This window comes from Cavia porcellus, unplaced genomic scaffold (assembly GCF_034190915.1).
Source record: "Cavia porcellus strain 051 isolate PalLab524CR breed Dunkin Hartley unplaced genomic scaffold, mCavPor4.1 scaffold_1, whole genome shotgun sequence".
Taxonomy (NCBI): domain Eukaryota; kingdom Metazoa; phylum Chordata; class Mammalia; order Rodentia; family Caviidae; genus Cavia; species Cavia porcellus.
The window spans coordinates 96,945,500-96,955,528 of NW_026947484.1; the positions used below are offsets into that span (position 1 = coordinate 96,945,500).

Consider the following 10,029-nt stretch of genomic DNA (forward strand, 5'->3'; position numbering starts at 1 on the left):
ATTTTGGAAGAAGGTTGGTGCCATGGAAAGAAAACTATAACGTTTGTGTGAGAATACCCCCAAATTTCTATCTTAATTTTCAAAGCCACAATATTAACCATTATGTACAACAGGGGAAAAAGGGGAAACATTCCTCCTGGGCACCTGAGATTTCATGGTATTATACTGTCATTTCCATTCCCTTGCCCCTCAGCCTCTGTAATTACCACTCTGTGTTTCTATGAGTTTGGTTGTCTTAGATTCCATATCCAAGTAAGAACTTGTGGCATTCACCTTTTGTGATTGACATTTCACTTATGTTATTTGAGGTGATGGATACTTGACTAGCTTGAGTTAGTTATTTCACATTATATTCATAGATCATAACATCACTTGTACCTTAAAAGAGATAGGTAGAATACTTTTGGCACATAAGTTTTAGCTGTTCTGAAACCTTATATCACTTCACAGGCTTAATAAGACATTCTTGTAAATTAAAATTTTATTGAGGGCACTAAACCCTGCAGGGTTGACCTGGCTGTTCATCCAGGACTGACGAACAGTTCTCTACAGTCCATTTGTAGTTTTTCCACAAATTAGTTGTTAGTACTAACTACAAACTTAGCAATCACTGATAATGATAAGAACCCCTTTTTTCCAACATAATATCAGTATATTTGAAAATCCATAATATCAGTATATTTGAAAATAGTAGGGAGAATTCTGTAAGATATTTAGGACTAAAACGTCAGAAAATATGTAATTCATTATTTGAATGATACCCTAATTTTGTTTCCTCTCCTAATTCTCTATAACTACAACATATCTGTAAACCCAGCTTTTAAGAAAACTATGAAAGACTATATGAGAAATGTTTTGGATCTGTGCAAATAAAATACTTCATCCTACATTGCATGCTCTGAAACATTATTTAATCAAAATAAAATTTTATGCCATTAACTCTCTCGCCAAATAAACTACTTGTAGACTCCTAAAGTAATTTTTATTATTTTTAAAAATACTTTTGATGTGTTAAAAACTGTATCGCAAATTGGCAGCTGAATTTTTGAGTAGAAAACAATTCATTATTCTTTAGGCTTGATTTTCTGTAAGTAAACAATGATATTTACATCAGTATTTTACCTTGTTCTTTGAGACACAGTAGTAATACAAAATGTTTATTTGTACAATTATCTTTGTTTCCGCTGAGCCTACACTGTCCCAGACACTGTGGCACACAAGGGCTACAAAAGTGGATATAAGCTGGGTATGGTAACACATTCCTGTATTCCCAGCATGTTGGGAGCAGTTTGAGCTCAAATTGACTGACCCTGTTTAAAAAACACAAAGCTTGGGACAGTAGCCTGTTACCAGCACCCATGGGTTGGAGTTGGGCAGGCAACCAAATAACCTCTACTACAGGCCTTTGGTGAGTTTACTGTTACCACAGGAAAGAGAGGGAGAAAAAATTCCATGCAAGAGCACTGTGTAAGGCATCATAGAAGAGGGGCTGTAGGTTCAGCCTCAGGATGAGATAAGGCTTATTCTGATCAGTTACTTAGTCACCAGCAGTCATTTGGCAGTTAGCTAGTTCCGTAAGCAGAACCAACCTAGCAGGGCACACACTAAAAAGATGAATGAAGGATAATGTAGGAGATGGAGAGAAAACTGCATGCGGTGGCACAAGGGGACAGAATATAGCCTGTTTAGGAGACTCCAAGATTAGCTTGGCTGGATGATAAATTGGTACATAAAAGGGCCATTATTATGGTTTAAATGTGTGTGCTCCCAAAACATGCCTTAGAAACTTAATGCCCAAATGCAGTTTTGGGAGGTGGGACCTAATGGGAAGTGTTTAGATATTGAGGACTTCATGAGCTGACTTAGATTCTGAAAGTGTTTGAGGCAAATGAAGATCCACTGTTTGTAAATTAAGGAAAAAGCTTTGGAGCCAGATAGACTTATTTTGCACATCATAGAATGTGCATCCTCTGACAGCTAGCATGTTATTCACTAAAATAACACCTTCTGGTCTGGAGATTTAGTTCAGTGGCAGAGGGCTTGCCTAGCATGCCCAAAGCCTTGGGTTCAATACCCAACACCACAAAAATCCAAAACAAAAACAAACTAAAATTCCATGCTTTCTTAGATTCAAGTGTAAAGTATTTTAAAATGTGCTTGATACAAATTATGTGTCAATAAACACCTCTTTCTTCCCAATAAGATATTGGGAAGGTTCTCAACTAACCTTCCCCAGTATGGTAATACATCAACGAGGAATAAGATGCTGACAGAGATTTGTAAAATTTACTCAAAGGCATCCTTATAGATCTTTCCTCTGAATTTTTCTTCCATTTTTTCTCTTTTTAAGTATATAGTCAGAAGATGGGATGCTTAAAAGGACAGTGAATGTATACATTTTATGTTTACTTCCTATGATAAATATATATGCAGCTTTTACAAATTGTTGGAATTATTTATCAATAATTATTATGAAGGATGAAAGAAGTGAATCTTTTTGAACTCTCAGCATTTCTCAGGAGTTAGTGGTAAGTTGAAGGGCATATGTTTTTTAAACCAAAATATCTTAGAATTCAAGGTGTATGATTTTTTCTTTATTGAAACAGTGAAATATTAGTTGTTTCAATGCTATAATGAACTAAGCAACACGGGACAGTAAACCCAAAAGCAGTGCACCCTTAGTTTGGTCAGCAGTTAATAAGATTTTCCATCATTTTCAACAGTTTTATGTTCCATCTACTTTTTCACCAATCTTTTGGGAACTATTCCAAGATAATTTACTAGGTAAGGGCATCTATTTTCTAAGAGATATTTACAGTACTTCCTGGAGGTATCAATGAAATAATCAGATAACTTTTAACAGAGATAAATACCATTTAGGATAAAGCCATGTAGCCATTAGTATTAAGAGCTTCTCACAGGGCCCTACCTACATTAAGAAACCATACTCTTACCTCCCTTTTTACTGAGGGCCACAAATTATTTTGTTAGTGTTCCCATTACTGCACTGTTACAAAAAACAACTCAGAAGTACAAAGAATCATGAAACCTTTTCAAGTGGCAATTCATGGGGAGGGAGTTTCTGTATCCTATTTTAAATAGATAAATCACATTACTAAAGTTAACTGCTACAGCTGCTCAGATTGAAATACACCAGTTTATTCATTCTACTGTTTGATTTTGACTACATCCAGAAAACTCCGTCAACTAATCCTTAATGGAATAAGAGTATCAGTACTTGCAGGCCAGCTGCTCTATATCATGAAAGGATCAGGGATTTCGGAGTATAGGGGCAGACCTGTTTTCCCATGGGCTGCTTTCCGCTTTGTTGCCTGATGGAGCTGGGCGAGTCTCCAGTGCTACCAGACAGTACTATTTTGCATGACTTTCTGTGCCCTGCACAGTGAGCTGTGCACTGGAAATCTTGGGTCCCTGATGAAACTCATTCAAACTCTCCCAGCTACTCATCAATCCTTAGGATTTCTTCCAGCTTTCAGAGATTATGGTCCACTTCCTGGGTTTATCCGGAGCTTCTCCAAGACCAGCCCCGGGAACATGATGATTACCCCCACTCAAATGCTAATCACTGCGCCACCAGCTCCAGACTGCAGGATACCCTTGTGAAGAAGATTCAGAGGCAGCCAGGGTGATCTAAGGACTTCGCATGCACTTGCCATCAGAAAATCTTGAATAGTAATTAACACCTGGAACTTCACACATGCCTAAACTTGTTGGTGATAAATGTGCCCCACCTCTCAGCATTTGGCTTCACAATGAGTGTTGAGGGCAGACATTGATTCACAAAAAAGGTCTATGAATTTTTTCTTCATTGGCTCCTTCTCATTCCCAGGAGTCCCGCTAGATAGGAAGGCTCTGCACTGCACCACATTTGTAGGTGACACGAACCAGGTTGGGGTGGGGTACTGGGGGGGGGGGAGTCTTCAGGAGCACCTCTGGGAGCCTGTCTTTAGTCCCCAGAGGCCGCACGCAGATATCGAGCGACGTCGCGGTGGCCTTGCTGCTCTGCCAGGTCCACGGGCAAGCGACCCCAGGCATCACGCACGTCCAGCTGTGCCCCAGCCCGGTGCAATGCCACCAGCGTGTCCAAGAAGCCTTCCCGGGCAGCATCGTGTACGGGTCGGGTGAGCGTGGCCGGGTCTGCGCAGTTGGGCTCCGCTCCACGGAGCAGCAGGAGCTCCGCCACAGGGGCACTGCCCATCATCATGACCTGGAGGGAGGGAGCAGAGTGGTCAGTTGGAAGGTGTGGGACCCTGGGAGGCTGGGCACCTGGGCGCAGAGCCAGTTAAAAGAAATGGGTGTGTACCTTGGGGTATCCCACCAAAGCGGAGGCGCGTACAAGCCTTGTGGCTAGGATTCTCTTCATTTGCTTCCCTCTCCTACTTAAACTCTTGTAGTCTACTTTATTCCCCAAATTATATTTCATTCTCCAAACGTGCGGAAACAAAGAACTAATGGTAAAGGGATTATCATTGTGGTAAAAATTCTTGATTTTCATTGGAACAAGAAATTGATTTTGTTAAATAATTTATGGGTTGAGTTAAATTTAAATGGCATATATATATATACATATATATACATATATATGTATATATATGTATATATATATATATATTTTTTTTTTTTGAGGCAGTCTTACTATTTTTTAGGCTGGCCACGAATTCCAGCAATCCTACTGCTTCATCTTCCCAGAGGTTTGGGATTACTGGCTTTAAGTAGTTTTTAAAGTCTTAAATGGTATTGCTTGTTGCTTTTTCTGCTCTCCTCTCCATTACTGTAGGTATAAAAGTATTTATTAGGTAATCAACTGGCATTTTAAAGATATTAGATTGATGTAATAAGGTAGAAAATAGCAAACAACTAAGTTTTTAAAAAAATTTACTTTGTTCTCATAGCAATCCGGTGGAAAGTTTGCTTTTGCATTATTAAATGTGCCTGTGCTCATAAAAGATCATAATCTAATAATTTGAGCCAAAGTTTGAGTAAAAGAGAAAAAGTAAAGAGAAAATGATTTTAAGTTAATAGTATACATGTGGGCTAAATTTTGAGTGTAAAATATTTAATATAAGACGTAAAATTACCACTATGTTTACATTGTACAAGGCTTAATAATTACCATGATTGTATATTAAGCAGCAAATGTTTTTCTCCATAAAAAGAATTTGGAGCTTAGCAGTTAGATCAGAAGGATGTATAATTTTTATTAAAAAACAATGTTTATAGCATCCATTTGTGTACATGTACATTAGGCACTCATTTGCTTTTATGTTAATAATAAAAATAATTTTTGGTAACTAAATCTCAAGATCAGTCATTTGTTTTGTAGGTTTAAATGCTTTCAAATGTACCATGGGTTGAAAGGCAGTAAATGTCTAACTTCTTTGTCTCATTCACATAAAACAAAAATCCATTTTCTCCCTTAAAGACTATGAGAACTGTAAGTTATCATTTCTAGTAATAATGTAAAGGCTATCTTACACATAGAGGGAAGGGGAAAATAGTGGTTGTCAGTATCTCAGAATATGGTGAACTAAAATTGTAAATAAGAAAACTTGTTTGAATAATTAATAACATTTTAAGTCTCTAAGAACCACTTTACAATATTTTTGTTGCTTTAAAATGTCCCTTGTTATACCAGTTTTCTAAGGTCTTAAAAGGAATGGGCACTTCCCTTAAAATGAAACTTATTAACAAAACCCTTAATATCCACTTAGTTCTAGAGAGTGATAATGGATGAGTATCAAATTTGACCATAAGAGTCAAAGTAATGTACACAATCATCTCACATTTTTTAATTACCTGACATTTAAAGGAATTAAAGCATTATTAAAGCAGAATTAGTAGTTGAAAATCTGAATGGGTATATTAACAATGGAGAGACTAATTGTTTATGAAATCCCTCTGCCCTTCAAAACGCACCTTACAGTTGCTGTAGGAATGTTTTTGTATTTCAAATACTGAGCGTGGTAAACAAAAACTTAGAAGCATATTTTTTTCTTCTTTGTATCACTTAAGAGATACTACCAACATAAAATAAAAGGAATTAAATACCGTAGTTGGGGAATCTTGTTTAATTTCTTTGAATTGGACTAGTCTTTGTGAGGAAAAAAGCTCAAACATTTCAAAGAGCTGTTTAAAATTAAGTTTACAGTGAGTATTTTTCATGTAACATGATTTTGTGGAATTCCTTACATCTAATCTAGATTGTGCAACTTGTAATTTATTATCTTTACTGTAGAAAGTAGACGGACAAAACAGTCCCCATCCCTGACTTTACCCTTTCCCCAATGCTCCCAATGAATCTCTCCCTTGCATCTCTCATAAGATGGCAGAACAAATACTGATTCCTTTTTCCATAATTAAAAACAAATCTAGGGCTAGGGGTGTAGCTGAGTGGTAAAGCACTTGCCTAGTATGTCTCATGCCTAAGTTCGATCCCGAAACTGCAACAAATGGAAGCAGTTTTTTTCTCCCTTCCCCTTCCAATTCCTTCTTGTGGGATTTCTGCTGGGTAAAACCCTGCCTCAGCCTGAGCTCCGCGCTTGCAGCAGGAGAGACTGCTACCCAGGTCTAGGGCAGTGGAGGTTAGGGCACAGGAGCAACCCGCGGAGGCGCATCGTGCGCCCCCTGCCGGCGAGGTCCGGGGCCCAGCTACCTGGATCGGGCGCCTCCCGAAGCGATTAACTGCGTTGGGATCTGCACCGGCGTCCAGGAGCTGCCGCACCTTCTCCACTTGCCCTCGCGCTGCGGCGCTGGCCAGGTCCGCATCGCCGCCGCCACCACCGAGCGCGGCCTTGTCCTCCTCTCGCATTGCGCAGCCTTCCAACCCAGTGCGGCCCGGATAATCCACTGCTGACGCTGTGTTGAGCGACACTCTTTCCTTCGCCACCCGGTGCGCTGCCCTCACGGGAGAGCCCCGTCAGCTGCGGCACCGTCGCAGTCTTGCTGAGACTTGGTGGCCTTGCAGGGGCCGAGGGGCCGTGGTTAGCTCCGAGCTTTTCCTATGCCCGAGAACCTGCGGACGCGCTCCTGTCCTTCCCAGGAAGAGAGCCTCGCGCGCCGCCCAGCTCCGTTGGCCTGGCGAGCCGGCTTGGAATGAACTGGGCTCCCAGGGGCGCCGGGCGGCCCGGATCGCCCCGCCCCCTTAAGCCCCGCCCCGAAGCACGCCCCCTGCCGGGGACTGGGCCGTGTCTTCCTCCGGTCCGCGCAGCGCCTCCCACTGGGTCGGCAGGGAGGCCAGGCCCGCAGCCGGTGACGTCACAGCGGCGGGAGCAGGGCAGTGTGGGGCCCGGGTGGGAGACGCGGGTGGGAAGTCCCTCCAGAGAGTTCTGGGACGCATGCGCTGCAGGGGCCGGGGCGCTCCGGGCACGCTCGCGGCGCTGCGGACTGCGAGTCCAGTGCAGCCGGGCTGAGACTGAAAAAGTTAGTTCAGGATACTCGTCTCCGATCCCCAGCAGGCGGAGCAGAGGACTTCTGTTATTTCAGCGCGAGGCCAACCAGTTTTATTCTGGAGAAGTTAGTCCCCCTGTAATCAAAAGGCTGAGAGAAAATCTTTGAAAGTAATGTACTTTATCCAAAGATCTGAAAGTGACAGTTTGGCGCCTGGCACGCAGAGTGAGCGCATCCCCAGGCAACGCTGTGGCCTCGCAAGCTGCACAGCGTGCATGATCTTAAGCAGTTTTCCTCTGGGTGGTTCCTCCTTTACTAGAATTGGCTAACCAGGAAAAATAGTGAAAACCCCTCCAAGAATCCGGGTCTGCATTTTTTAAAACATTGAATTATGGATACATTCCTCAAGTAAATAAAAGTTCAGCAGGTTCTCGTGAGTCCAGGAAGTAGTGCACCCTAACTAGCATAATGAGACTCCTTCTCAATAATACAATAAATAAATACATAAATAAATTCCGTGAGCAGACAAAAATCCCAAATAGCAATGCCAGAAAAACTAAGATTGCAGTTTCCTGTTATCAGTACAGTGATTTTTTTCTTTATGCGTTTACCTAAACTCACATCAGTACGTATTTGGTTTTTATTTATTATGAGTAATGAAAGACATTTTTACAGTATTAATGAAACACAATAAAACACTGGTGTGGTACTGGGCCTGACATTAAACAGGCTGAACCTGTCATTAAATGCTCTTCTGAAGAATTAAAGGCTGAGTGCTTCTTTCTCTCCTGATCTTCCTCCGTAAGTTTGACTCAACATGTTTATTGCTTCAAAGAATTAAAATATTACAACTGATACTATATTGAAATCAGAAGAGAACCACACATTATATGTTACCTAAAACCACGAGAGCAGACTTCTCTCCACACTGAACACTTCTTATTTACAGGATCACCTGAGTGCTGTGCTTAATAGGAAGGTCAATCCCTTTTTAATTCAAAACTGAGAGAACATGCTTTTCCCAACAGATCTTTAGTTCAGACTTCCCCAGCAGGATAAGAGAAAGCTGTCTTGTCATTAGGAGTGGTGGTTGGCGAGGATGGTCTACTCTTTAAACCTCAACAGGGCTGAAATTTAACTGGATACAGAAGGGGAAGGGGAAAGTATTAATTCCAACTTCTCCGCTGTTTCCATCCTGCCTCCATTTCTTGGTTTTCAGTTTCTTAATTTCTTTAACTTTTACTCTTATTTGAACTTCCATATTTGTCTGGAGAAATGTCCTTTTATTAGTTGTTGACCACTTCATTCTTAAGTTTGGGGAGAGGAATAGTAATCTCCTTTTAGAGGAGAAATATAGACAAGCTGTTTTTGTCTGTCTTGGGAACCAGTCATCGTGCTCAGGTAGAATGAGTGGAGGGAGAAATGGATGGGTAGTGGGAAACCAGAACTTTTAAAATAAATGACGTTGGTATATTGCCAGTACATGGGAGGCTGAGTCATCAGACTGATGTGAATGGATGTGGTGACAAATGGATATTTTCATCAGAAAAGTCTATTTTGAAATTTAAGGGACAGTGCCATGTAACATAGAAGTTTGACTTTTTTTTTTTTTTTTTTTTTTTTTGGTACCGGGGATTGAACTTGTGACCTTGCACTTGCCAGGCAGGTACTTACACCACTGAGCTAAATCCTTGGCCCCAGAAGATTGACTTTTAAAAGTGTTGTTGGAAAGAAAAATGTTGTTGGAACCTTCTTTCTAATGGATACAGTAATTAAATTTAGTTCAGCAAAACCTAACTCAACATGTCATATTCAGGAGCTCACAGTTTAGTAACATACGGACCCTAATTTTTAAGAAAGTCTTCACAATTCCTTAAAAACTAGGATTAGAAGTTCCATTTGACCCAGCTATTCTCTTTCTGAGTATCTTCCCAGAAGAATTGAAAGCACACCACAGAAATATACGTGCACCCACATTTCTAGGAACACAATTTTTGCAAAATCTTGGAAACAACCCAAATACCCATCAACTGAGGAGTAGTTAAGAAAGGTGTGGTTTTAAAAATGTATAGTGGAGTCCTACTCAGCCATAAAGAAGGATGAACTTGTGACTTGTATAGGTAAATGGATGCAACTCGAGAACGTACTTGTAAGTGAAATAGATCAGACCTACACGTGTTAACATCATACTGTATCACTAGTGTGAGAAACTGAATGAGTAAATTAGATTTAAAATGTACAATAGATATTGTAATTTGGGAAAGAAATTTTCAAAAGAAAAGAGAAACTGAGATGGAGGAAAAGGAAAGGGAAGGAAAAGAAAAGAATTGTGTATAATATACAAATAATATATGTATATTATATATATAAATAATAGTATATAGTTATCAACTAGTTTTTCTTAGTTCATTGAAAAGATTTGAATTTATATTGTTTGGACATATTTCATGCTTATACTCTGAGTAACTGCTATGAAGATAGCAATATGCAATGTATCAGTTATTATTACTGCCCTATTAGCTTGTCTTGAAACTGTTTTATTGTTATTTTTTCTTTCTCTCTTTAAAATAAAAAAGAATAAAAAAGGAAGTCTCCAGAGTGACACCAAAATCTGATAGAGAA

At 40.1% G+C, this 10,029-nt stretch overlaps 1 protein-coding gene across 1 annotated transcript; it reads right to left on the minus strand.

Moving 5' to 3' along the window:
- Window positions 1-1,804: 1,804 nt before the first annotated feature.
- On the minus strand, window positions 1,805-7,138 carry Cdkn2b (cyclin dependent kinase inhibitor 2B). The gene is made up of 2 exons (XM_003478859.5): window positions 6,674-7,138; window positions 1,805-4,228 (listed from the first exon to the last, which is right to left on the minus strand). The coding sequence occupies exons 1-2, from the start codon at window positions 6,827-6,829 to the stop codon at window positions 3,968-3,970; spliced, it is 417 nt and encodes a 138-aa protein (XP_003478907.3). The 5' UTR covers window positions 6,830-7,138; the 3' UTR covers window positions 1,805-3,967.
- Window positions 7,139-10,029: the final 2,891 nt, after the last annotated feature.

Bases quoted from the DNA above. Each gene is read 5' to 3' on its own strand.
- Cdkn2b (XM_003478859.5), bottom strand. From the start codon at position 6,829: ATGCGAGAGGAGGACAAGGCCGCGCTCGGTGGTGGCGGCGGCGATGCG. The intron at 4,229-6,673 runs GTAGCTGGGCCC...CCCTCCCTCCAG, and splicing joins TCGGGAGGCGCCCGATCCAG to GTCATGATGATGGGCAGTGC.